Source organism: Solanum dulcamara, chromosome 9 (genome assembly GCF_947179165.1).
Source record: "Solanum dulcamara chromosome 9, daSolDulc1.2, whole genome shotgun sequence".
In the NCBI taxonomy this organism is placed as follows: domain Eukaryota; kingdom Viridiplantae; phylum Streptophyta; class Magnoliopsida; order Solanales; family Solanaceae; genus Solanum; species Solanum dulcamara.
In genome coordinates this window covers 7,102,377-7,129,757 of record NC_077245.1, presented here as the reverse complement: position 1 = coordinate 7,129,757, position 27,381 = coordinate 7,102,377, and the positions used below count along the sequence as shown (strand labels likewise).

General features: G+C 33.8%; 3 protein-coding genes across 3 annotated transcripts; 2 read left to right on the top strand and 1 right to left on the bottom strand.

The window, feature by feature from the left end:
- The first annotated feature begins 5,970 nt into the window (after positions 1 to 5,970).
- On the top strand, positions 5,971 to 11,680 carry LOC129904027 (transcription initiation factor TFIID subunit 7). Its single transcript, XM_055979556.1, has 6 exons — positions 5,971 to 6,078; positions 6,376 to 6,489; positions 10,017 to 10,150; positions 10,249 to 10,368; positions 10,723 to 10,796; positions 11,235 to 11,680. The coding sequence occupies exons 2-6, from the start codon at positions 6,378 to 6,380 to the stop codon at positions 11,389 to 11,391; spliced, it is 597 nt and encodes a 198-aa protein (XP_055835531.1). The 5' UTR covers positions 5,971 to 6,078; positions 6,376 to 6,377; the 3' UTR covers positions 11,392 to 11,680.
- A 1,156-nt stretch (positions 11,681 to 12,836) lies between these two features.
- LOC129904253 (uncharacterized) lies at positions 12,837 to 15,179 on the top strand. The gene is made up of 4 exons (XM_055979795.1): positions 12,837 to 12,922; positions 13,958 to 14,259; positions 14,494 to 14,651; positions 14,843 to 15,179. The coding sequence occupies exons 2-4, from the start codon at positions 14,046 to 14,048 to the stop codon at positions 14,930 to 14,932; spliced, it is 462 nt and encodes a 153-aa protein (XP_055835770.1). The 5' UTR covers positions 12,837 to 12,922; positions 13,958 to 14,045; the 3' UTR covers positions 14,933 to 15,179.
- Positions 15,180 to 17,014: 1,835 nt separating this feature from the next.
- On the bottom strand, positions 17,015 to 25,574 carry LOC129903372 (uncharacterized). The gene is made up of 5 exons (XM_055978906.1): positions 25,351 to 25,574; positions 24,894 to 24,941; positions 24,661 to 24,783; positions 18,204 to 18,450; positions 17,015 to 18,116 (listed from the first exon to the last, which is right to left on the bottom strand). Exons 1-5 carry the CDS (start codon positions 25,398 to 25,400, stop codon positions 17,301 to 17,303), a joined length of 1,284 nt encoding a protein of 427 aa, XP_055834881.1. The 5' UTR covers positions 25,401 to 25,574; the 3' UTR covers positions 17,015 to 17,300.
- Between the last annotated feature and the right edge of the window lie 1,807 nt (positions 25,575 to 27,381).

The window sequence follows — 27,381 nt, the reverse complement described above, 5'->3', positions numbered from 1 at the left end:
TATTGTTTATTTTTCAAGTCAACCAAAAAACATGTAGTATAAAAGTTTTTGTTCACAAAGTTTACTTAGAAAGTATGTGTGTTTTTTCTCAAATAATAATAGCATCTTATATATGTTGATATTTTTATCGTACATTAATATGAAATTATATTGGTACAGATTTAATAACTTCTGTTTTAATTATTTCTTTTAGGATTTAATTTAAAAAATTAATTTTTGATTATGAAATTTTTAAATTTAACTTAAAGTAGAGAAATTGTAGAGAGTGTTTGCTATTCTAATTATTTTTTTTGTCTTTCTTATTGATAATGAGAGGGAAAAAATGAGTTAAACGAAAATGTTATTTTGAAGTTTTATCCACAATTTACATGTAGGTAGCAATTCGATATTTTTCTGATTTTTTATGTAAGAAATTTGAGGCTAATGTGAGATTTGGTCGAGGAATTACTGATTTAGATAAATATTTAATATGTTTGTCAATTTAAAAAATTATTTTTGGAGAAAAATATTATGCAATTTTGAAATTTGTGTGCTTTTTGGTTAAAAATCTATAATGAATTCAAATAGGTTAAACTTGAGTAGGTTGAAAAAAAGACGTGCAATCTTGTCAAAAATAGCGTTCCGCGAAATATATAGCTAATGCTCCTTTTGGTACTTTAAATTTCTTGGGTGACATAGCTACCAAGATCAATGCAATCAATTATGTTTCTCCTAGAAATTAGTTAGCTACCTCTCATTTTGTTTTAGAATTCTTTTCTTTATATGTCATTTGTGGCAAACAGAAAGGATTCATGCTGTTATAATAAAATTAGAAAAATGATTTTATGGTGATTCAAATTTGAAAAATATGTATAACATGTTTTTTCAATTCATTTTTTACTTTTGAAATTATTTTTTTATATTCAACTTACCTTGATTTTTTTATTTTATAAAGTTAATCATATTTTTATATCAACCAACGAAAATATCCAACAATCAGTAGCTACCAACTTTTTCTATTATAAAATCTCTCAATGACGACTTCTTATCTTCAAGAATTTAAATTTTATATTAAAGAAAAGCTCATATGCGAGTAAATATTGAAAATATTCACTTGCCGAGTTGGTCACTATTACGTACACTTAAAATAAAAATAAATAAATCTTTGTAATAGCATTTAAAAATGAACATTATATGATTATATATCTATTATGTGATGTTACTTTTTAGAGCATATTTGACTGTATATTTAAGATAATTTAGTTAAGTTGACGATTTTGCAAATCTTTACAAATTATGGAATATAAATCATATTTCATGTTTTTAGGAAAAAAATATATTCAAACATGACATTATCAAAAAGTTATTTGCATAAACTATACGCGGACAGAACTCCACTTCAGGAAATTTAAATAAAGTAAAAGCAATATTTGAAATCTATGACTAGATGTTCATTTCTTGGCTAGTTTTTTCGACATAAATATTGTAACATTTTTGAAGATTTATCTTCAAAAATTTATTTGACCATAAAATTAGATCAGATTTTAAAAAACTAATCTTCAATTAATATCAAGTTCTTAAAAATTGACTCAGATCATTTTTTAAGTTTTTCAAACTTTTACTCAAAATACTTCAAAATTCAAAAATCACAACTTCAAAAACTCAATATTTCGATCTTCAAGTTTCAACTAACTAATCCATGGCCAAAACGCAGCTTAGTTTGGATGACACGTTTGGTAAGTTTTTTTTTTTTGTTTGAAATATTTTTTAGATAAGAAATCTATTCAAGGAAGACATCTTTCAACAATTAAGGAAAACTAATTTCACCCGCTTATGATAGATTTTTTTTATGGAGTGAAAAGCAGAGATGGGCGTAGTTCATGCCAACTAAAAAATTCAGATCGAAATCAAAACTTTTTGACTAGTGGATTTGAATTCTTGGATTATGGATTTGATTTTTAAATTTTATAGATTTCGATTGAATATTGAATTTAATATCATGAATTGTTTGAATATTCAAAATTGTGAATTGGAGTCATTAATTTTTAGGGAAAAATACATAAAATAGACCCAGATTGAAAGTAATTACGCGAAATTGCTCAATCCTAAAGTAATTTCAGAAAATACCCCCTTTGCTCCAAATATATACCCTAGATACCCCTTTAATCTAGGCTCAATTCGCGTTTATGATACCATCACAGTATATATATATACTATGATGGTGTCATTCAGTATTTGTGCAATTTTTTTCTAAATGTTTGATTCCTTAATGATAACATAACATATGCAATAGATTGTTATGGTATCATAGAGGATTTTAAAGTATCTCATTAAGAATTTTCAATATCATGATAATATATGAATATACTGTGCTAGTATCATTCATGTAATATCGTATGACTTAGGAAAATCTTTATGATACCATCACAATATATATACTATGATTATATATACTGTGATGGTATCATTCAACATTTGTGATGGTATCATGTCGATACATGATATATATTTGAAGGGCTGCTCATTGGTGAATGATACTATACTATTATATATGATATTATGTGATGGCATCATTGAGAAATTATGATTTTTTCACTTGAAGGACTGCTCATTAGTCAATGATATCATGTTATTATATATATATATAAGTCTTTGTATTATGGAGGATTGACTTAGTTGTACATGAATGAATGTAGGAAACCTTAATAATACCATAGCAGTATATGAATATTGTCACGCCCCGGGAGAGTATCCTAGACGTGACCGGCACTCAGAAACCATTACTGGCTCCCAAGCGAACCACTTGGTCTAATCACACATCCGTTCATTCATTCAATTAACAGAAGACTTAAAATAAAGAGACAAATAAGTGGGCAAATCTAATCAACAATCTCACTCGAGGAAGAAAGACCATGGGGAAACAAATCAAACTATAACCTATGTCATGAGAATAGTCTGAAAAGAACAATTTAAGGAATAGAAATAGTCAATCAACCCATCTCTATCTAGTCTATGAAGCCTCTATAACTATAGTCTAAATAGTGCTAATGACAGGTTCATGACTACCTCAAATCAAAATGAAAAGACTAAACTCAAAGCAAGAATAATATAAGTGGTATCCTCCGAATGCAGGGAAGGACTCATCAATCAGCTGAATGTGAACAGATCCTTAACGGTGCGCCTTTCTGTCTCTGCATCATGAAATGATGCAGTTCCAAATGAACGTCAGTACATGAAATGTACGAGTATGTAATATGACAGAATGAAACATGCATCATGGTAAAATAATATTAGTTCAGATATCTTAAATTAGAAATATTAGAGACTCAATCAAGATGTCGTAAGTCTAAAGTAAGAATAGGGTTTAGACAGAGACCAGTCGTATACAATCCAATCCAATCGTTATAGTACTATCAATACCCATTTGGGAGTTTCTCTTATCTGAAAATCATCACCTATGAGTCGGTGAGGTACAATGAGCCGACGTCATTGCCACGTCCGTCCAATACTTTGCCAAGGTAAGGAAAGAATCAACCAATCAAGGATCCATAATCAATCAATCAAGTCCATTTTAGGGACAATAAGGGAATTCATCCGATTTACGGTACAATCCTCACCTACGTTGGCTATGAATTCGAGTTGTTAGTTATTCTCACGCAATTTGGTGCTCGATACTCCTCTCAAGACTCAATGTTCATAAAACTCTATCCAATCAGTTCAATTTAGTCATTTGACAAGTCTCATTTGAATCTTATCAATTCATCAATTCTATCACAATCAAACCTCTCGACCAATCATACTATCAAATCAATCCAATCACACCTTTCAAGAGTAGTTTAGGTATGCATTTATGATGACTTTTTATTCTATTCAATCCTATTTGGGTTTAATTTATGAAAAAACAAAGGAACTTCAAGTTTCATTAAAGCTACATTCATATTCAATCCCATTCACATTCAAGGCATTCACAGTTCATGCTTTCAAATTCAATCATTACATAGAGATATAAGTTATATGCAACATTCAGTTAGAGTTCATGTGGAAAAAAGGACATAATCAATTATTTCAAGTATTTAACTCATAAAACTATCAATTGTACAATATCATGCAAGAATTTACTAGAATTTAGGGTAACTTTCAAGAACTCATTCATAGGAGACTCAACTTAATCTCAATTTAACAAATCAACGAAGTAGGCACATGGACGAACACAATCCATATTTTAGTTGGCCTTACATACCTGAAAATCGAAGGGACGTCGAGACTTTGAAGGAATGGCTCGAACCTAGCTTTCTTTCTTATCTTTAATTCTATTCTCTCAAAGTTCTAAGTGTTAAATGAGAGAAAATACCCTTAGGGCATTTATAAGGGACAAATTTTAGTCCCAAAATGGCTTGGGTTAAGTTTGGAAAAGGTGAAAAAAGTTCGAAATGTCCTTCATTAAGAAAAATCTGAAAAATGGATTTGGGTGCACTATTGGCGCGCCGTCCCAGGCCCCAAATTGCTGCGACTTATTTCAGGCGCATTGGTGGAGTGCTCTCCAGGGCCCAAACTGCTGCAGTCAATTTTGGTTGCAGTGGTGGCGCGTTGCGCTAGACCCAAAACTGCTGCAACAATAGTCTCCGGTAAAACGATCATAACTTTTTATTTCAAACTTGGATTAAGGCAAACTCGATGGCGTTGGAAAGATAACTCAAAGACTTTCAATTTGATAGGTAGGCTACCTAACTCTTAATATTCTGAGAGATATAATCATTTAAAGTTGACCCTTATATGATCTTATACGAAAACTCAATCGCTAAAAGATCTTTGAACTCGACTTAGTACTAGAGGTTCCTGATGACCATAATTTACCTCTAATACGCTTCAAATACTTAGGAATAGATCTTAAAACATATATACAATTGGAAGTCATCGGGCCTGAGCCTATACAAATACGAAGAATGGCTCGGGTCTTAGTTTAAAATTTTTCGGGGTATAACAAATATATTATTATGGTATCATTAATGAATGAGTAGTTTTGCAAATAAATGAATAAAGGAAACCCTAGTCCTACCACAATAGTATATTCACATACTTGCGATGGTATCATACATGATTTGAGGGGTGTTACTGATTATATGAAACAATTTTTGATGATACTATGCCAGTATATGATGGTATCATGCAGATGTCGCTGAAGTATTGAATTAGACATCAATGATACCAAGGGCGGAGCCATGTGGTAGCTAGGGGTTCACGAACCCTCTTCGAAGAAAAATTATACTATTTATACATGATTAAAATAATTTTTTATGTATAAATAGTAGATGTCGAATTCTATTCGGCTAGTTCGTGTGTCTACTTCTTCAGATTTAAACCTCCTTATTGACAATGCTGGCTCCGCCACTGAATCATACACTGTGGTGAAATCATTACGGATTGAAGCAAACCTCAATGATACCATATCAAAATATTGATACTGCGATGGTATCATGATCGCGAGTCGCATGCTTTGGCGATATGAATATAAAGAGGTATTTATTTATATTATTTTGCTTTTATGGGACATTGACTTACTTTTCCCTAATTTTTATGGTCGGCCTTAAAAGTTCAAAAATTAAAACAAAAAACTCAAAATATCTGACCAATTAAGCTAAAATCAAACTTAAAAAATCCAATCCAATTCGAGCTCATTTTAATTCTAATTTCTTTAACCCAAAAATCAAACATTCAAATCAAAGTTTTCATATTCAATCTATAGTCCAAATTTCACCTTTAATGATAAATATTCATCTTTAATAAAAAAAATAAATTGAATTTAAGCAACTAGCTAACTTTTGATTTATTAGGGAGCTGCGACATAAGAAAAAATAGAAAAAATTATATCAAATTTGCTAACAATATTATCAATATTTTTAATTATATTATTTTTAACAAAAAAAAGAATTCACTTAACAATTAAATCATAAAAAACAATTTTAAAAAAGTAACTCAATTTGCATAATATCGAGACTCTTCGGTTAAAATCTCCTTCATTCTCTCAGTTTTCTCAAAAACCTAGATATTTGATCATCATCTCTGCTTCAACAACAATCAAATTCTCATTCGCCTTATTTTGTGTGCGAATTCTTTCCTTGTACCCTGTTAAAGAGAGAAAAATAAAAAATTCCCAATTATTAAAACCCTTTTCTTAAGGAATTTGTTTGATCTATTTCTCTAAATTTTGATTATTTATCCAAAGTAGAGTAGAAACTACTTTTTTGAAACTTGTATAATTTTTCAATGGTACTTGTGGAGAAGATAGTTATGTCAAAAGGGTTCCTTGATTGAAAGTAAAAGAATTAACTTTAGGGTGTCTCTCTGAAGTTAATTTGTTTGATGAAAGATTCGGTTTTTTCTTCTTAATTTGTGCAGCCATGGATGAGCAATTTATACTGAGAGTTCCACCTTCTGTTGCTGAAAGAATTGACCGCCTTTTAAGTGAAAATGCTTCTTCTTCAGAAGACAAACTGGACTTGTCTTTTTCTGGTAACTTTTTTCTTTTGGAGTTCTAAGTATTGTTGAGCTTATAATTGTAAGTTAAATGGTCAAAAATACATCGAAGTATCACGTATTTGTGAGTTTTATATCCGAACTATCAGGTGTTCGTTGTTCCCTTTTATTACTTGAAATATCACCATTGTTCAGGTAGGAAAAAAACAACAACTAGTAATAGTTTGATGTGTATTTTGATAAATAGCTGGTTATAGTTCAGGTAGGAAAAGTGAACACTTGATAGTTCAGTAGTAATCTCGCAATAACGTGATACTTCAAGTGGGTTTTTTACCATTATCTATATACTTTTTGCACAACTATTTGACATGTTGGCATTTACTCTTTCAGATTTAAATTAGTCCTACTTAACACCAACATTCCTTTTATGTTGTTTCACATCTATAATACTCTTACATCACCTATTAAAAAAAAGAAACAGTAGTCCTTCCATATTTCACTTCCCATGGGTTCATATTGTCATTCCTTGAACCTTTTATTATTATCTTTATGGTAACTGTGGTGTTCGGGCCTGCCTGCGCACAACTTGACTAATTTCATAAGTACCTCCCACCGGCACAGGTACTAGGTAACTTTTTCCACCAAAGTTTGGACAAATGGGAAGAAATCATTAGTGTTTTTGCCTGTTGAACCTAGGACCTCATGGTTCTCAACCCATTTCATTGACCATTAGGCCACCCTGTGAGGGCTGAACTTTTTTTTCCCATTAGAGAATTCGTGATTTGTCTTAAAAAGGTAAATTATTTAGTACTAGAATGAAGTTTACTTGAATAGAGGGGAAATACATAGATGATTCATCCGACTCCAATTAATTTGGGATTGAGATGTAAATGGTTAATTATAGTCTGAATGGTTTTCCAAACAACTTTTATTCTCTGGGGGTATCTGGAATACCTATAAAGAAATTCCAAAACATTGGGGGTGTGAAGTTGTCAGTAGAGCATAATTTACTCTATTGTCGTTTTGATTGATTTTGTAAGTTTATAGGCTTCGGTGTCCGAGAGTTACATGGCATCATCTGATATCTAAGGCATGAATTTTGTTCCCCATCGTCTACCGCTATACCTAGGGTAAGATTACTTTTTATCTGTCCTTGATGTCAGTGGTTTCACCTTCATATGCTTTTGAAGCAAGCAATACATTAATGCAGAAGATTGAGTAATAAACTTGAGTTGGTCGAGTCATAGTATTACATGTTTCTAAAAACCGAACTGGAAGTTTATTGACCGGAGAACCATGTCTTGCACCTCTATTGAATATGTTGATGTAATAGAGATTAATTACTATCTTTATGTTTGACCGGGGAAAAAATATGCCTAAATGGTAGTATAAGCATCAACGAACTCAAGTTAATGAGAATGAAGCGACACTAAACTTTTCGTGGTATCTTCTTGCCATTGTCTTAAAATTATACCTAGAGTGCTTGACTTCTTTACCTTATCCACCTCCTCCCCCCAACCCCCACCCCCAACAAAAAGAAAGAAAAAAGAAAAAAGGGCTTGGTTTCTTATCCACTTGCAAATTTAGTATTCTTTTTCTGAAGGCGGTATATATTTTTAATAGCTTTTAGGCCAGTTAGAGAGAACCAATCAGGTTGGTTTAGCTCATAAATTTACTCTTAAATTGGGAATAGAACTGCGTTTTATGTCAATGTGTGAAAACACTTTTTGTTCTTATTAGTTCATTATGAGTTGGCATTCTCTTCATTTTATGCTGTATTGTTCTCTTGCTTTCTTCCTCTCGGAGAGGAAAATACAAAGCCATTTGGAATAGTGAAAGAGTTTGGAAAACAGTTATTCATTGATTACTCCTTCGCAGCATGAATCTCACTGTATGTACAGTAGGGTAGGTTCTGATCTTCTGTTTTTACTTTGGGGTATTGTGAAACCGGTCACTCTGACAATCTAAAGATAGATAATTTCATATCAGGTTCTTGATCTAGAGCTAGAGCCTTTTATTTTTCTTATAGGTAGATTATGAAGAAACTTTAATAAATCAAAAACCAAGGAATTAACACCCTCATCGAAGCTCTGCACAAATAGAAGATTTTAAATGATTTACCTCTTAGTATTTAGCCTTCCGAGGCTTACATTATTATAATGTTGTGCCGCGATGCCTTTTCTCCCTGTTCCTCGGTCGATGGTGCTTTGATTGAACAACTTCTTTACCTGCATTGTCTTTTCATGAAGTTACCCTGCCTCTAATCCTCTTCTCACTTAAGTAAAGAACATTTCTGCAACTTTTTGTCTCTTGTGATGCTATTAGCTAGCAAGAATTTTCATATAACAACCGCAGAAGTTGTAGACGCACAACTTGGGTTTAACATGTTAGTTTTGCCACCTTTGCATTTTCCTTTGTACATAACTAACTTTTGTCTATACTTCTGTACTGTTAGTGGGAATAGCTTCCAGCCTCGAGAGAAAAACAAGGCTCATCCACCTAAATGTGTTCCATGTGTCATTTACTTTTAGATTTCTCCACACTCTACTGAATAGTAGATTACTTCCGTTTTATTGATTGTACATTGCTTGTTTCTTCCATGGTTTTGAAAATTAGATCACTATTAAATTTGCAGAATACTGAAAACTTCAGTAAACTTCGTCTCTTTTTTGTACTGGTTTTAAGTTTGTTCACAACGAAATAAGTTGTTACTCTAGTCTCTTTTCTTATAATTTTGTTTGTCTATGTTGAGTTTCGATCAAAGAAACTTTTGAAATAGATTTTGTGCTATACAAAATGTATGATCCATCGTATCAAACAAAATCATACTCCAATGCCTAAAATTTACTTGGACGGAAGTATACTTTGATCTGTGGAATCCACATTGGGTTAAATGAGACATATATCTCTTTACTCTATCAAGATTGTAGCAGTGCTTCTTAATCCTACTGTGACAGCTCTGATTCAAAAGTTGTATGAGACAATTAGTAAAAGGTTTCATATGCCAACAACTAAGAATTAGCTCTAGAGACTTGGGAGTCATTGTCCACAAATTAATTAGTGCTAGTTGGGGTAAAGTACCGCATTTTATGGATCTTTTTTACATTTTTTTAATACCCGACTAAGCTACGAGATTAACCGTGATTTCTGAATTGTTCCTCAAATGTGACTCAAATGGCAACCATTGCATCATGTTCTTGAACTTTGTAGATGAAGATATATAGTCATCTGTTACTATCTGCTATCTCTTGTACTTTGATTATGCACTATTTTCTTGTAGTTACTGTTCTTTTTTTCAGAGTGCTTTGCCATGCTTTTTATAGCTTTTTGCCATGATTTCTTCACTTCCTATTATTTCTTTTTTAATCTGCTTTTCCTTGATTTGAGAGTCTTATCAGAAACAACCTCTCTACCTCCCAAGGTAGGGGTAAGGTATGCGTAGACTCTACCATCCCCAGACTCCACTTGTGGGATTACACTGTGTATGTTGTTGTTGTAGTATGTTTTAAGCATCTTATCATAGACCATGCATGTTCTTTTTTAATAAGTCTTGTGCTTTTCAGAGGATGGAAAGACTGGCTCTTTTGTCATAGGCGACGAGCACTTTCCTGCATCACTTTTGAATCTTCCTTGCATAGTGGAGTCGTACAAAACTTATGACGACAACGTGCTCATTAAATCCGCAGACATTGGTCAAGTAGGGTTGGGATTAATCTTTTTTTTTCCCTTCAGTTATACGAATATGATTTTTCAATCGTCATTGTTCCTAAAATGTAAACTTTGTTGAACTGGCAGATGATTATGGTGAGAGAAGAAGGTGATCCTGCTCCAGATGTGGTGGAATATAGACATGGCCTCACACCTCCAATGAGAGATGCTCGAAGACGAAGATTTCGGAGAGAACCAGATCTTAATGTAACAATCTTACTTTTCTGAAAAAACCTCTCATTCATTTACTTTCTAGTTTGTCCCGACAGAGAGAATGTTAGTGTGGGCTGTCTACTGTGTGGAATGGGGTCATATTTTTTTTTTTTTGGGGGGGGGGAGGGTTAGGGGTATGTGTGTGTGAAAGCAAATGGGGTCTTATTCTGCCTGAAGCTTCTCAGTTTATCTGCTTCTCTGCCTATAAATGAATTGGAATAAAATCTGTTAGTAAATATAGTAGAGCTCTTCTTGCCCCTTCATTCATCCTTTTCTAGTTTTATATATCACCCTTTTTTTCCTGGTAGAATCCTTGTACTTACAATGTACCTGTTATACTTTTGGCAGCCTGAGCTTGTTCGGCGCGTTGAGAAAGACTTGCAGAACATAATGTCCGGTGGAACAGCTGAGAATATTGATATCCTCTCGTATTTGCTTTCTCCACTAGTTTTAAATAGAGCGACACATGTTCAATATTCGAGAATGGAAGTAGCTAAGTAGATTTATTTAAGGTTTAAATAGTGACAAATTTTCCATGAGTTTTAACGAAACCTAGTTGTTGGTAAATTGACCTTTTTCAGCTGGTAGACCACAATCAGCTGGACAACTTTTGCTAGTGAAAAAAACTTGTGAAAATTTCTGTCTGACCATTTACCAGGAAGAGATAGTGGTAATACCAGGGAAGCTTTAGTGCTTTGAGCTTTCAGAAAATTTTATGAGGTTCTGTTTGCATATGCTCTTGTAAACAAGAACAAAGTTTACTACTGATTATGTATTAAAACTTCAGTATCATTATAGAGGAGACTTGGTAAACTTCATCTTTCTCATTTCTGTTACTCCTTAACTAATTGATTACATATAGAAGTTGTTGAGCAAGAGGAAGGAGGTGAAGCAAGTGCACGCCATGTGAATAAGAAAGTGGCTCAACCTGCAACAAAGGCTGACATTTCTGAGCCTGGGACGGCTGGTGAGGATCCTGATAGAACTGAGTCTGAGGATTCTGATGATTCAATATAGCCGAGGACATTTTCCAGCAAACTAAGATTATTTAGCTACAAAAGCTGTCGGTTGGCAAGTGGCTACCAAGTCTCTGTTGTTGGTTATAGTCCACTTCATGGTTAATGGCCTTCGGAATTTGATAGAAATTTTAGCTCTTGCATTTCAATACAGTAGTTTGCTTATCGACTATAGGCTTAACATCGCTGTAATATAACAGCTTGTGCTGTCTACTTCAGACACGTGAGCGAGACAATTGCAATCTGTACAATGACGGTCTGTCTCCAATTTAATGTATTGAATTTGCTTATTTTGTTCTAAGATAAGAAAATGTTTATTGCAAAAGTGATTAACTTCGACATTCTGAGATGCTGGAGTTGGGAAATTTGCTGTGTTTGATGAGACTTGAGAAGAGTGGATGGAAGTATAGAAACACAATGAGAAGGATAAATGGAGCAACAACAACAACATACCCAGTGAAATTCCACAAGTGGGGTCTGGGGAGGGTAAGATGTATGTAGATCTTACCACTACCTCAGAGAGTGTTTTTGAAAGACTCTAGGTTCAAAAGTCACAGTCCCAAGTAAGAGAGAATAATATATATATATAGAGAGAGAGCATAATTGCCAAAAAAAAAAAGAGATGCAAATTTTACATATGGCTTGAGAAATTGAAGTTTAGTGGCAAGCGCTGCACGAAAATTTTAGTTGAAGTCTAAGTCCATAACATTAGGTCACCTTCTTGTGGGACACCAGATTGAGACAATGAGTGTTGATTTAGAATAAATTATATCTGTATATTTTGAGTTACATATCTTAAAGTTAAATGCAGTATGTGAATGAATATGTTTAGGCCTAGTTTTGATGACCAAATTTGTGTTGAAATTGTGAAGGTTCAGACTTAAGGCTAAGGCGTAAAGTTTTTCAATTATGGGATTACTTATAATCGTCAATTTAAATTATTCTCATTTTGCTTTCTTATGTTGCTTGCATTTGATCATAGATTTTGAAAATTTATCTTCAAATATCTGTTTGATCATAAAATTTAATCATATTTTCAAATTTTCATATATTTTCAAAGTTTACTTCCATTCACAAAACTTTTAATTTTTTTTATGAACTTGGATATATCTAAGTGACTTACCCTATTTTGAACGGCCAAAAAGTATATATGACATTTATTAGAAATTTAATTTTTATCTTTGGCGAAAATATAAACTTATGGAACATTAAAAAAATATTTATATAAATTAAAAATAAGGCAAAATAGGGATAAAAGTGCAAATGACCCAAAATATGAATAGTTTTTTTCTCAAAGATAATATCAAAAATATGAGGAGTGTGGTAAAAGAAAAATATCGCCACGTGTTGGCACTTGGCCAATAGAAATCCATCTTGTTCCCCAAGCTACTCCAACCCCACTCCCTTATATAAACCCAAGCCCCTTCAGCTTGAGTCTGGCATTTTCACTTCTTCTTCAGCAGCTCTTCTGAATATCATGGGTCGCCGAAGTAGTGGTGGTGGTGGTGGGTTCAGATCCAGTGGCAGCGGAGGTCCGTAATTTTTTATTTTTCTTGTTTTTTTATTTTTTTTATTTGTTAAGTATATGTAGGAATGTATATGCATATTTTTTTTAAAGTGAATTACATTTGCTATTCAGTCTCATGCGTGGGTAGAATGAATATTGCACTGTTTATAGGGTCTAGTCGTTGTGACTTGTGTGCATGCATGTCATGTAAAATGGCGTCACTTTATGTATATATGTCGTATAACTATTTCTCATAATGTTGCTTTGCTCCTTTTTAGTTTTTCCTTTTGAAGTGAAAAAAAATGTGTGTTTTGTCCTTCGTTTGGATCGGATAGCGTGATATTATTGAAGAGGTTGATCTACTTGAAGCTTTTATTGTGACTTTAAGCAACACAATTGAAATTTTGAGACTCAATTAAGTTTTTTTTTTCCAAGTATTTTAAATATTTTAAGTTGTTAATTATTGTGATTCTAATATAGAAATATTATTTCAAAAAATCTAAGACCTTCTGCGTACAAATTCTTGAAACTATTGATATAATGTGAGATTCTATTGATTTTAGTTTCGAACTTCTTTTCCAACAATAACGTAGTTGGTATATAAATTTTTAAAATTATTATAAAAACAATATAAATATATATATATATCTTTTTAAAAATAACACTTCTTAACCGATTGAGTATGATAATTAAAGTATTTTCTACTTATACAAGTTCTCATAACATTTATAATTCTATATATAATTAAGTTGAAACTAATAATAATGACTTTTTTACTTCAAGAAACATTCAAGGGTAGGAGGATAATTCATATCATGACTTATCCATTTAGCTAGAAAAATTATCTACAAAGGCACTTATAAAATTGAAGGGAAAAAAATCATACAAAGGCAATGTTATAAAGGAGGTTGATTCAGTTGGAGTGAATTAAGACTGACAACGAAAGTAGAAATTAACTGTAATTTAAATTATCTACCATTTTCATATGTAATTACTTTAACCTGATATTCTGATATCATCAAAAAGTTTTGATACGAAAAGATGGCAGCTTCTTTTGCAGGAAGTTGGTTACCATGGTCAAGATCTCGCTCATCTCCTCGTCTTGCTGCTGATAAGCCGCTGAAGAGTCCACGGAAGCCTGGCAAGTCATGATCATCTTATTAATTCCTTCTACAATTTTGGCCGCGCCTCAAATTAATTACTATAATGATGACTTAGAATTACGTACATTGTGTATGTTGTTGTTGTATGACTTAGAATTTTGGTTCCCATATGTTGCAGCTGCTCCTGTTCCTCCTTCTCCTCCATCTCCGGTACAGAGTCAACCTGCAGCAGGAGGTCTTGGTTCCTCGTTTACCGATGGTTAGTAGTTGCTTCAGATAGATCATAGGCAGATTCTGATAATATTGTTTCTCGTACAAAAGTTCCTATTAAAATGGGCAATGCCTTACCTTTGAGTGCAATTACAACTATTGATTTACGTAATTGAAAATAATTAATTAGGTCTATGACAAAATCTAGATATCAATCATGGTCAGATTCTGATAGCTTTAATCTGTATATGCTCAATGCTGATATTTTGTTGGTAAAAAACAGGAATGGCCTTTGGTAGTGGAAATGCAGTCGGCCATACGGTAACGGATGCTGTGTTAGGCGTACGGGATTTTAAACATGAGGTTAAGGTGGCTGATCCTGCCCCCTCAGCTGGTTCTACAGCTGTTGGATGTGGTGCCCCAATGGCAGCTTTCCAAGAGGTATATATGCTAATTTCCTATAGCTTCTCTGTTGCATTTGCTTGTTGATGCTATAAAATTGGGGGTACAAGGCAGAGAATCGAACTCACCAACAAATTAAAATGGGAGTTCAGTAGCCAACCAACTGAGCTAATTTTTTCTCGTTTGGCATTGTAAAACTATTGATAATAAGGTGTCTTTCATTGTTGCAGTGTCTCAATAATGGAGGCGACCTAAGCAAATGTCAGTTTTACATGAATATGGTGTGTGAGTGTCGCAGAAGTTCTACCACAGTGGCTTGATTTCTTAGACCTTGACGACCAGCTTAATAATATTATGATGACGAGTAGTTTTGTTGGATGGAGTTTTGACTCTTTTTTTCTAAGTTAATCACTAGGTTGTCATTTATGGTTCGTAGTTGGTACAGCCATTTAATTTTATCTACCACTGTAGTTCATTTTGTGTAGAGTTTCTGATAATTCTTATTTATGGTTTCACAACGTAATAAATTTATGAATGGCTCCTACTGCATGCAGAGCTACTTGAGTACATTGCGTTTGCTATCATCTTTTCGAATATCATGATTATTCTTCTTACCTTTATCTCTTCATCTTCCTATTTATAATACACCGTATTTTGATGTTTTAAATTTTCTATAGAATTAATGTGAGTGTCTAGATTATGCCATGAATCATAACTATTTTTCTTATGATAGATGAGTATAATTGTTCAACCACGAAAGGTATTTTCAAAAAGACAATTTTAAATATATACAATAAACTAATTTGTTTACAATAAATATAGTCATGTTTTATTTACATAAAGAATAGCCAAAAATCATAGAAAATATACAGTGACTATACAATATAGCTTGCAAAAGTCATAGAAAGTATACACTGACTATGCAATATAGATTACTTATACACGAGTTATACACTGAATATACGTTATGATACATTTTATACATGAAATATACACTGAGTATACATCAATATACACCGAATGACCTTCTTTGATAATTAAAATGACCGAATTACCATCTACTGTAATTATCTTTTTTCAAAATTATATTATCTCGAAGAAAATCCTCCTCATAATTGTTGGGCTGTGTTACCTACACTGGCCCAAGAAGAGTCCGTACTTTTTGGCACAAATAGTTGATTTTAAGGGTATTATTTAAAATATAGCGACTTTTCTTAAAAACATTCTACATTAAGGCGCTTCAGAATTTGTATTTGAAGTTTCAAACCTCGGAATCAAACTTCAGAGTTAAAACTTTGAAGTTCAAACCTCGTGTATGAAATTTGAATTACCAATGCTTAACTTCAGACCTTAAATATGAAGTTTGAATAGCATAAAGTAGACTCTAACAGAGCACTTTAGACACAAAACACACTTTTTCTCAACTTATATTTTAATACTAATAGTAATCGTCTGACAAGGTCCAAGTTCATGACGTGCACTCGATATATACATCTTGCTGTAGATCCATATTACAAAATAAGATCATACAGTGTTGATTTTCAAATTTTATGTTATACTTATGTTTGAAGTTCTGGCTACAAGTTAAATAATATTAAGAAAGCTGAATAGAGCAGAGTGCAAACTGGCGACCGGGTGCAATTTCTACAAGGTATTCTATTACCTGAGTTTGCCTTGCTTTTTTTACTTTATTTGATCAGTTCTAAGATACTCCTCCGTTACATTTAACTTTACCCATATACTAAAAATAGAATTTTTATTTTACTTGTCCATTTTAGCAAATCAAGAGAGTTTTGTTATTTTTCTCCTCATACAATCCTTAATATTAAATAACTATATAAAGTAGTAGTGATGGTAGTCAAATTTAGGGTTCCGAAACATCAACAATAAAGTTAGTTCACTAAAATACACTTCTAATAAAGTAGTAGTGGTGGTAGTCAAATTTGGAGTTCCGAAACATCAATAATAAAATTAATTCACTAAAATACACCCTAATAAAAGTTTTTGTCAAGTAAACATGAGCCAAGTAAAATGAAACAGAGGGAGTGTATGACATTGGCAGAGTCGATCATGAGATTTTTCTAACAAGTACTCAAAAGGAGCAGTAAACCTTGATGCATGAGATGTTTCCAATTTTGGTTAAATGGAATATAATTCTGTCGACTTGTCAGTGTTTGAGATGCTTGGTTCTGTTTTTCTGATCCAAATGGCAAAGAAGTTTCCATTCGTACCTTTTCAAGTTGGAGGTTCTCTTTTGCGTTATCTATAGATAAGAACGAATTAGATCGACTCAACCATATGATAGATGTAATGATAATTATTTTTATATTTAGTTAGGAGTCGGAAGTTTTAACCAATATTTGATACTTTCTATTCATAAGCATTGTACTTCCATGATATAATAAGGCAAGAAAGACAAGATTGATTAGAAACTTGATTACAAGAAGCGCATCAGTAGACAAGATGCATTAGTGAACATATTTGCAACTGGGACCTTAACTACTTTAATTGGTATTGGCGGAAGGTAGCAGGTATCCAGTGGATTAGTCGAGGTGGGTACAAGTTGGCACCGACAGCAAGCCTGCAACTTCAGGCGGTAGTCTTCTGTTACAACAAAAAGCTGATGCATATAACAATTTCTTTGTGAATCTGAATCCCATCCGATATATGGTTTTCCCGAGCCATGGATTATCGTCTAAGGTACACGCTTCCTTGAGCATCTTCTGCAATAATTTTGCAAAGGGATTTATGAAAATCTGTAGGCCACATCACAATGTCACTTCCTAATATATCCATCTTTGATAAATAATCAGCAGCTCGGTTTGTTTCACGCCACGAGTGAGTGACTTGGTACTTTTGAAACTTGTTCAACATTTTCCAAATGTGTTGGAGACAGCTAGCAGCCTTCTGATTATGTGGCTGCTGTTTGTTAATAGCTTTCACTGCACTCATTGAGTCGGATTCTACCCATATCCTTTTGATCCCGATACTGACAGCAAGTGTAAGACCTCTCCATATAGCCAGTAACTCAACCAAGAAGATATCGTCACATGGAACTTCAGAGACACAAGCGCAAATAGCAACACCTTCATAATCACGAAGCAAACCACCAAGACCAGCTCTTTTCCGGTCTATAGATCCATCTGTATTTAGTTTTATCCATCCAGGCTCAGGCTTTCTCCAAGTGCAATACCTAAATGGTCTTCTGATAGGCAAATTAAAGCCTCTTAATTCAACAAACTTCAGAGATTTTAAGTGGTTCAAACTCTCGAGTAAATCTGTTAAATAACTTCCCTCCAACTTCGAAGCAAATTTAGCTACTATACTTGCCATGATCATTTCATGTTTCCTTTCTTCGTCTTCCTTTAGTTTGTGCTTCTTACCTTTGATGTGTTGCTTTAGACCTTTCTCGCTGGAAGCGCTCACCAGACAGAGCGCGCAGCTCCACTCCATTTGAACTTTCTTAGGATGAATTGTCCGATGACATGAAGGAGAAGATTCAGCCTGAAACAGAATTATAAACAAAATGTTCATGAACATGTCACCGTCTAGAGCATAGGAGAGGCAATTGTAGGGAGAAACTATCATTACCTCATAAACAACAAAACTTTGCAGGTTGTCCTTTTCATCCTGCTCCAAATGTCTCGGTGCTGCATCAATATAATCACTGCACAGCTCCATGGGCATGCACTCGTTCTTTTCTGTGACATTTTCTATGCATGGATTCGGGGAAAGACAAGGCTTAACAAAGTTCATATACACATAAGAAGCAACACCAAACTGAGGCAGTACGAGCAAGAGGGATGCTAATCCTTTTGCATAATGCCAAAGAGAGAACCTGAGGAAATCATCACACTTGGGTCAAACTTGATTATTGTTGAAAAATGTCCTTCAGGTTTGAGATACCCCTTGGTGAGACTCATGAGCCGAGCACGATAAGAACAGCCAAAAACTCAACTAAAACTTGCAATAAAGATTCTGAATTTGTAATTACTAACATATAACTCCATACATTTTCTCATCAAAAAAAGATGGAGTCACTGTAAAGATTGCATCCAAGGAATGAATGAAAAGGTAGTCCTAAAATGAGCATTGGCTTCTTTTTTGGTAGTTCTTATGCCATATAGATTTCATCAATGACCAGCCATTTATGAAAACAAATATATGTCTAACATAAGCGTTACGCAACGCTTGCTACAATGAAGTAGAATTAGATTCTTAGTATAAAGCACCATAGCTACAACAACAACATACCCAATGCAATTCCACAAGTGGAGTCCATGGAGGGTGGTGTGTACGCAACATCCTTACCCCTACCTTATAAAGGTAAAGAGGTTGTTTCCGATAGACCCTTAGCTCAAGTAACGCATGTCCAGAAAACAAATACAATAGCTAAGAAGCCAATACTGAAAACAATTACGGATAATAACAACAATACATAAAGCCACCATAGCTCCCAAGATTAACAAAGAATGCAATTCCATCTCTTATAGTAATCCATAACCTGACTTGCATTCATAATACCAAGCATTAAGATGTTCCTACAATTTAATCGCCAATATTATAAGATAGATAACTCATAACCTTGTTGGGCTATGACCCATGTTCCATCCAAAGGCCCATGGCCTAATCCTAATTGTAAAAGGATTGAAATAATTCTCCTAATTTGGTTCCCAATTATATTTGGAAAAGGATTGGAATTATAATCCTATTTGGAGTTGGTTTTGGCTTTAGGAAAAAGTACCACTTTATAAATAAGATGATTTGAGAGAATTATGCAATTGTTCATTGGTAGTGTCTTTGAGAGACATTAGGCACATATGATAGGTTTTTGAGAGAGTTTTCAACAAGAGAGAAGAGAGAAGAATAGGGTGTTTTCCGCAGCAGTTTTGCCTCTCCGACCGGACTGAAATTTTTACTGAGTGTTCCTAACATCTTAGTGTTTAATTTGAACGGTGGAAATCGGATTTGAAGGTCAGTAACATGCCAGTTTAGGTCCCGAATAGTAGTTTTGTTTTGGGTGGTTTTCTTCCTATTACTTTTGTTGGTATAACTATTGTTTCTCCTTGCTTGACAATTGTTGTGTAGACATTTAGAAGAATATTTGTAACCCTCTTATTGTTATAGTGGAGCAATTCAAATTTCGAAGATCCCGTGGTTGTTACCTTCGATTTGAAGAGTTTTCCCACGTTAAATTTGGTGTTATTTATTTTCTCTGTTTTCAGGTTTGCATCCTTCCATCATAACAAGTGATTCAGAGCCTTGGTTGTCTATCAAGAATTTTTTAATGGAGGGTAATATGAGCAAGATAGTGTGTTTAAATGGGAGTAACTACAACATATGGAAAAGTAAGATGAAAGATTTACTGTTCGTGAAAAAGATGTATCTTCCCATTTTCGCTGCTCATAAACCCGAGAATGTGACAGATGAAAATTAAGATTTTGCACACCAATAAGTATGTGGATATATAAGGCAATGGGTTGAAGATAATGTTCGCAACCATATTGTGAATGAGACATATGGTAGAACATTGTGAGAAAAGTTGGAGACGCTTTACGCTTCAAAAACTGGCAATAACAAGTTGTTTTTGCTAAAGCAATTGATGACCTTTAAATACAAGGAGGGCAGTCCTATTCTTGATTACATAAATGATTTTCAAGGTGTTCTTGATCAATTGTCAGGAATGAGTGTCAATTTTGATGATGAAATACTCGGACTTTGGCTTCTTAATACTCTACCAGATTCTTGGAAAACTCTTCGAGTTTCTTTAACAAATTCTGCTTCCGGTGGTAAGGTTACTATGGAATATGCAAAAAGTGGTGTGTTGAATGAAGAAGTCAGAAGAAGATCTCAAGGCACATCCTCATATTCAGACGTTCTCTTTACAAAAGATCAAGGGGAGGTAAAACAAGAGGTTCGAGAAATAGAGGTAAAAGTAGAAGCAAGTCAAGATCCAAGTATCAAAATGTTTCATGTCATCATTGTAAAAAGAAAGGATATATTAAAAGATTTTGCAATAAGTTGAAGCAAGACCTTAGAGAAGGAAAGAAAGAAGAAAATAATGGAGACAATGTTGTTGATGTTGTCCGAGATGACCTTCTCTTTGCTTGTGATAAAAAAGTAATCAATTTTGTATCTCAAGATACAAGTTGGATAGTAGATTCTGAAGCTACTTCGCATGTCACACCGAGGAAAGACTTATTTTCATCTTATACTCCTGTTAATTCTGGCGTGTTAAAGATGGGTAATGCTGGTGAGGTTAAGGTGCTTGGTGTTGGCACGGTTTGTTTGAAGACCAATCTTGGTACAACGTTAGTCCTTCAGAATGTCAAGCACGCTCCATACATTCCTTTGAATTTGATCTCCGTAGGACAACTAGATGATAATGGCTACCATAATGACTTGTTCAATGGCCAATGGAAGTTCACCAAAGGCTCAAATTGATTGTAGCTCGAGGAAGAAAGCATTCAAATTTATACGTGAGACAAGGTTCAATTCTTGAGGACTCTATAAATTTGGTAGAAAGTGAGACTTTTTCAGAATTATGGCACAAGAGACTCAGTCATATGAGCGAGAGGGGGATCAAATGTTTGGCTAAGAAGAATTTGCTTGCTGGTGTGAAACAAGTAAAGGTGAAAAGATGTGTTCATTACTTAGCTGGAAAACAGAAAAGAATTTCTTTTCACAGTCATCCTCCTTCAAGAAAGTCTGAACTACTGGAGCTAGTACACTCTGACTTATGTGGTCCTTTTAAAGCAAAATCAAAAGGTGGTGCACTTTACTTTGCAACTTTCATTGATGATCATTCTCGTAAGTTGTGGGTATATCCTTTAAAATCCAAAGATCAAGTACTTGATGTGTTTAAAGAGTTTCAAGCCTTATCTGAGAGACAAACTGGAAAGAAATTAAAATGTATTCGCACTGACAATGGTGGTGAGTATATTGGTCCCTTTGACAACTACTGCAAAGCGCAAGGAATTCGTCATCAGAAGACTCCTACCAAGACGCCTCAATTGAATGGCTTGGCAGAAAGGATGAATAAAACTCTTGTTGAGAGAGTTAGATGTGTGCTTTCAGAGGCTAAACTTCCAAATTCCTTTTGGACGAAAGCGCTTAACACTGTTGCTTATGTTATCAATTTGTCTCCCACTGTTGTTTTGGATGGTGATGTTCCAAACAGAGTTTGGTTTGCAAAGGATGTCTTCTATGATCACTTGAAAGTCTTTGGGTGTAAAGCTTCTGTGCATGTTCCAAAAGATGAGAGATCAAAACTGGACATTAAAATGAAGCAGTGCATCTTCATTGGTTATGGTCAAGATGAGTTTGGATATCGCTTTTATAATCCGATTGATAAGAAGCTTATCAGAAGTCGTGATGCTGTGTTCTTTGAAGACCAAACAAATGAAGATATTAACAAGACTGAGAAAACAGTTCCTAGTACTGACACATCTTTTGCACATGAAGGAACCCAAGATAAAATGTCGATGGGGATCAAGATCAGAATGATCATCAGAGTGTAGAACTTGAAGATGCTCCTAGTAATGATGTTATGATTGATCATCCACTAACTCATGTTCAAATGACTACTCCAGATGCTCCAGAAACCTCTTGTAGAAGATCTACTAGGGAGAAGCTAAAGTTAACACGTTATTCTCCTAATGAGTATATACTTTTGACTGACATGGGAGAACCTGAAGATTATGATAAAGTCATGCTAGATACTCATAGAGATAAGTGGATAGAAGCCATGGAAGATGAGATGAAGTCACTTCATGAGAATGACACATATGAGTTAGTGGAGTTACCGAAAGGTAAGAAAGCTTTGACAAATAAATGGATCTTCAGAGTAAAGCAAGAGCAACATACATCTGCACCTAGATATAAAGCGAGGTTAGTTGTCAAAGGTTTTGGCCAGAGAAAGGGTGTTGACTTTGATGAAATTTTCTCTCCTGTTGTGAAAGTGTCTTCTATTCGCATGGTTCTTGGCTTAGCTGCAAGTCTAGATTTATAGGTTGAGTAGATGGATGTCAAGACTACTTTTCTTCATGGTGATTTAGAAGAAGAAATTTACATGGACCAGCCTGAAGGTTTCGTGGTTAAAGAAAAAGAAAACTATGTCTGCAAATTGAGAAAGAGCTTGTACGGCTTGAAACAAGCTCCAAGGCAGTGACACTTAAAGTTTGAATCTGTCATCGAAAATCAAGGATACAACAAAACTTCTTCAGATCATTGTGTATTCTTTCAGAAGTACTCTGATGATTTTATTATCTTACTACTTTATGTGGATGATATGCTGATTGTTGGCAGAAATAAATCTAAAATTGTATTCCTTAAGAAGGAGTTGAGCAAATCATTTGCAATGAAGGACTTGGGCCAGCAAAGAAAATTTTAGGCATACAAATTCATCGAGACAGAAAGTAGAAGGAGTTATCATTATCCCAAAAGCAGTACATTGACAAGGTACTCAAGAGATTCAATATGACAGAAGCAAAAGTGGTTAGTACTCCTCTTGTTAAACACTTTAAGTTGAGTACGATCTAGAATCCATCTACTAATGAAGAGAAGAAGGAGATGTCATGTATTCCATACTCTTTTGCAGTTGGTAGTTTAATGTATGTTATGGTTTGCACAAGAGCAGATATTGCATATGCTATTGGTACTGTTAACAGATTTCTTTCTAATCCTGGAAAAGAACACTGGAATGTAGTGAAATGGATACTAAGATATTTGAAAGGCACTTCAGATATGGAGTTGTGCTTTGGTAGTGGCAAGCCTGAACTTGTATGCTACACAGACTCTAATTTGGGAGGCAATCTTGACAATTCAAAATCCACTTCTGGTTATTTGATCACTTTTGCAGGGGGAGCTATTTCCTGGCAATCTAGACTACAGAAGTGCATAGCTCTATCCACCACAGAAGCCGAATATATTGCTATCACTGAAGGTACCAAAGAATTACTTTGGATGAAGGAATTTATGAAAGATCTTAACTTTGAGCAGTCAAGGTTCGTCTTATTCTGTGATAATCAGAGTGCTATTTATCTCACCAAGCACTCCACATTTCATTCTAAGTCCAAGCATATTAGTGGAAAGTATCATTGGATTAGAATGGTCGTGGAAGAGAAATTATTTGAGGTTGAGAAGATACACACTGATGACAATCCTCCATATATGCTTACAAAAATGGTGATCGCAGAAAAACAAGAGTTTTGTAGAACAATGACAGGCATGAAGCCTGTCAAAAGTTCCTCCACTTGAAGTCCATTTGGCCCCTTGGCTGGAGATTGAGTTTGTTGGGCTATGGCCCATGTTCCATCCAAAGGCTCATGGCCTATTCCTATTTGTAAAAGAATTGAAATAATTCTCCTAATTTGGTTCCCAATTCTATTTGGAAAAGGTTTGGAATTATAATCCTATTTGGAGTTGGTTTTGGTTTTAGGAAAAAATATCACTCTATAGATAAGATGATTTGAGAGAATTATGCAATTGCTCATTGGTAGTGGCTTTGAGAGACATTAGGTACATAAGAGAGGTTTTTGTGAGAGCTTTCAACAAGAGAGAAGAATAGGGTGTTTTCCGCAGCAGTTTTGCCTCTCCGACCAGAAACCTTCAATTGTGTTTGCCGATTCATTAACCGTTGGATCGGACTGAAATTTTTACTGATTGTTCCTAACATCTTATTTTTTGATTTGAACGGTGGAGATCGGATTTGAAGGTCATCAACATCCCAGTTTAAGTCCCGAACAGTAGCTCTATTTTGGGTGGTTTTCTTCCTATTACTTTTGTTGGTATAACTATTGTTTTTCCTTGCTTGACAATTGTTGTGTAGCCATTTAGGAAAATATTTGTAACCATCTTATTGTTATAGTGGAGCAATTCGAATTTCGAAGATCCCGTGGTTGTTACCTTCGATTTGAAGGGTTTTCCCACGTTAAATTTGGTGTTATTTATTTTCTCTATTTTCGGATTTGCGTCCTTCTGTCATAACAAACCTACACATAAGAATTCTAAAGACATGTATATGGATGAAAGAAAAATAAAAGATTACCCTGTCAAAGGCTTTGCAAGAGTAAATTCCAATACTGTGGTTAATCCAAATAGGACCCAATATTGAAGACACTTTTGGTATCTGGATTCTGTATCACTCTCTATCGCCCGAATTGATGCATATCTGTTTCATCAAGAATGTAGCAAACTTGAAAAGCCTAAATATCCTAGTTCACATATCCAACAAAAATTCAAACAAACAAGAGAAAAAAAAATCTCTTTTTCCTAACTTACAGAGGACAAAGCAATGTCACTGATGGTCTGCAAAATATCCAGAAAGAACTGTGGCAAAAAACAGAAAACAATAATCATATTATTATTATTATTGTTATTATTACAAAAACAAAGAGAGAATCAAATATATGAAGTCAAGAGCAGCTGATCAAAAACAAAACTTAAAGGCTAAATTGTTTTTTCTCTTTCTACATGTGTATATATAGAAAGGGGCTTAACAAATACCTGAAAAATAGGATAAAAAATTGACAACCCACAAGAGCACAATGCGCTACAACTACTATCGAAATCCAAAATTATCCTATGATTATTTAACCCCATGATGTCTTTAATATGAAAATCTTAAAAAAAAAAAAAAAAGATTTTGTCTTTTGTGGTCAAGAAACTAAAACAAGATTTTGTCTTTTTTCTCTGGTCAAGAAAGAGATTTGCTGGGAAAGGAAGGGATATTACTTACCAAGAGAGCAAAATTTTGGCTGAAATCAGAATAAAGCTGATCAGACCCATTGTCACTAACAAAGTGCTGTGTCCAAGTTCTTGCTTTCCTTGTTGAACCAAATTTTTGAGTTTTTATATTAATTTTTTATAATTCATGCATGTCTTAGTATTTGATTGGTTTTGGGGAAAGCAAAGGGGAAAAACATCATAGTGGGAACTAGAAAAGGAACGAAGAGACTTTCAATCTAAGGAGTCAATGCTTGGACAGCTTGGTCATTTATCCAATATGGAGAAAAGGGGAAAAAAACAATTTTTTTAAAAAAATATTCATATTAGAGCTATTAATTCTAATTTCTATTATATTGAGCTCATTTGGACAAAATGCTTTCTATTAAAAAAAATAATCATAGAATACAAAAATAAAATAAAATAAGTCATACTAAACGTCCAAACCTACATGTCAAAATAAATAATAAAAATAAAATCCTGAACAATTATTGCATTTGGGTAGGTGAATAAAGTTTGAGGTACAACGTAAATTTTCTGCCAAATATTTGCATGTTTTTTTATTTTTTCCCTCCTATTACATAGGATTGAGGGGAAGAGAAAGGGATATATTGTAGAAAATATTTCCACTAGTATCATCGTTAATTTTCCGTTTCATTAATATTCATTTAATTTTAAATTTAAAAATTATTAAACTATCTTTATCCAATTATTACAAAAATTACTAAACTATTTAAAATTGAAGATATTATTGACGACCTTCATTTATATTTGGCTAAATAGTCATAAAAATATTCATGCTTGCACTAATTTGTGTTTATGACTCTCGTACTTCATTAGATTTGATCCAAACACCTAACTGATTTAAAACAAGTGCAAAATTTTGAATTTGAGAGTTCAAATTTCAAATTTTTGGGTATGAAGTTAGACTTTGACAAAACTCAACTACAAACCTCAAGTAAAAGCAATAAAAGTTGAAGTCTAAACTAAAGTCTACCTGACTGAAGTTTTAGTAGTTCAAACAGAAAAAAGCCAAAACTATCTTTTAACTACTTGAAATAGAGCACATATATGTGACATCCATGTGTATTAATTTACGACACATAAAATCTCCACATAAGCACCCTACCCACCCCCATCAATTAAAAGACTCAAATCCACCCATTAAAAGACTCAAACTCATCCCACCCATTAAAACACCCTAATTTTTGTCCCTTTCTCCATTTCTAAGCTTTCCCACAAATGTTATTTAATAGATAAGTACACAATCCGGTAAATGTCATGCTTGAGTCAATAATTACATTGTTGGGGCAAACAATCAAACTTACACTTGAGTTAAATCATTTCTTTCGAACCAAGTTATTTATTAAATAAATTTAACTACAGAGTGTGTTGCTTGGTTGAGGCCTTGTACTGTTATAACTCGAAGTTCTAAAGGGTAGCTGTAGATGAAGTATATGTTATACTTGCTTCTCTGTTGCCACTTTCAATTTGGATAGAAGTTTATACTAATCTAGTTTATTCTACCTTTGATTTTTTGTCTGTGTTTTTATTGCTGATGGAAATGTCCTTTTTTGTGGAGATTTTGTTGTTAGTCAATCTTAGGTGTGGCTTACTATGAATTATGAAGACCGCCATAAAATAATTGAGAAAAAAGATCTCCAGTAAGATTAAATAACTTTTTTGAGACATTATATAACTAAGAAGAAACAACGGTTGGGTTTGGTCTTTTAATGGGTAGGTTTTGATCTTTTCATTAATCGGGTGAGGTGGTGCTTGTGTGGAGATCCTATATGACGTAAATTAATACACACGAAATGTCATATTTCATTCCATCAAACGGAAGGGTAGCAGTGAGCCAATAGTATGACGAAAAGGGTATTTTTGAACCAGAATATAGTTTAAGGATATATGTGCTCTATTTCAAATAGTTAAAGGATAGTTTTGACCATTTTCCGTAGTTTAAAAAAGAGTTAATAGATAAAATCACCCCTTAATTTGACACACTTTATCAAATACATACCTAAACTATGAGAAGTCTTAA

Excerpts from the sequence above, each read along its gene's own strand:
- LOC129904027 (XM_055979556.1), top strand. The coding sequence starts at position 6,378 with ATGGATGAGCAATTTATACTGAGAGTTCCACCTTCTGTTGCTGAAAGA. Across the intron at positions 10,369-10,722 it reads GGAGAGAACCAGATCTTAAT|CCTGAGCTTGTTCGGCGCGT; the intron begins GTAACAATCTTA and ends TACTTTTGGCAG. Across the intron at positions 10,797-11,234 it reads ACAGCTGAGAATATTGATAT|AGAAGTTGTTGAGCAAGAGG; the intron begins CCTCTCGTATTT and ends TTGATTACATAT.
- LOC129904253 (XM_055979795.1), top strand. The coding sequence starts at position 14,046 with ATGATCATCTTATTAATTCCTTCTACAATTTTGGCCGCGCCTCAAATT. Across the intron at positions 14,260-14,493 it reads TGGTTCCTCGTTTACCGATG|GAATGGCCTTTGGTAGTGGA; the intron begins GTTAGTAGTTGC and ends GGTAAAAAACAG. Across the intron at positions 14,652-14,842 it reads CAATGGCAGCTTTCCAAGAG|TGTCTCAATAATGGAGGCGA; the intron begins GTATATATGCTA and ends TCATTGTTGCAG.
- LOC129903372 (XM_055978906.1), bottom strand. The coding sequence starts at position 25,400 with ATGGGTCTGATCAGCTTTATTCTGATTTCAGCCAAAATTTTGCTCTCT. Across the intron at positions 24,942-25,350 it reads GCCAAAATTTTGCTCTCTTG|TTCTTTCTGGATATTTTGCA; the intron begins GTAAGTAATATC and ends TTTTTGCCACAG. Across the intron at positions 24,784-24,893 it reads GTGACATTGCTTTGTCCTCT|ATATGCATCAATTCGGGCGA; the intron begins GTAAGTTAGGAA and ends TTGATGAAACAG.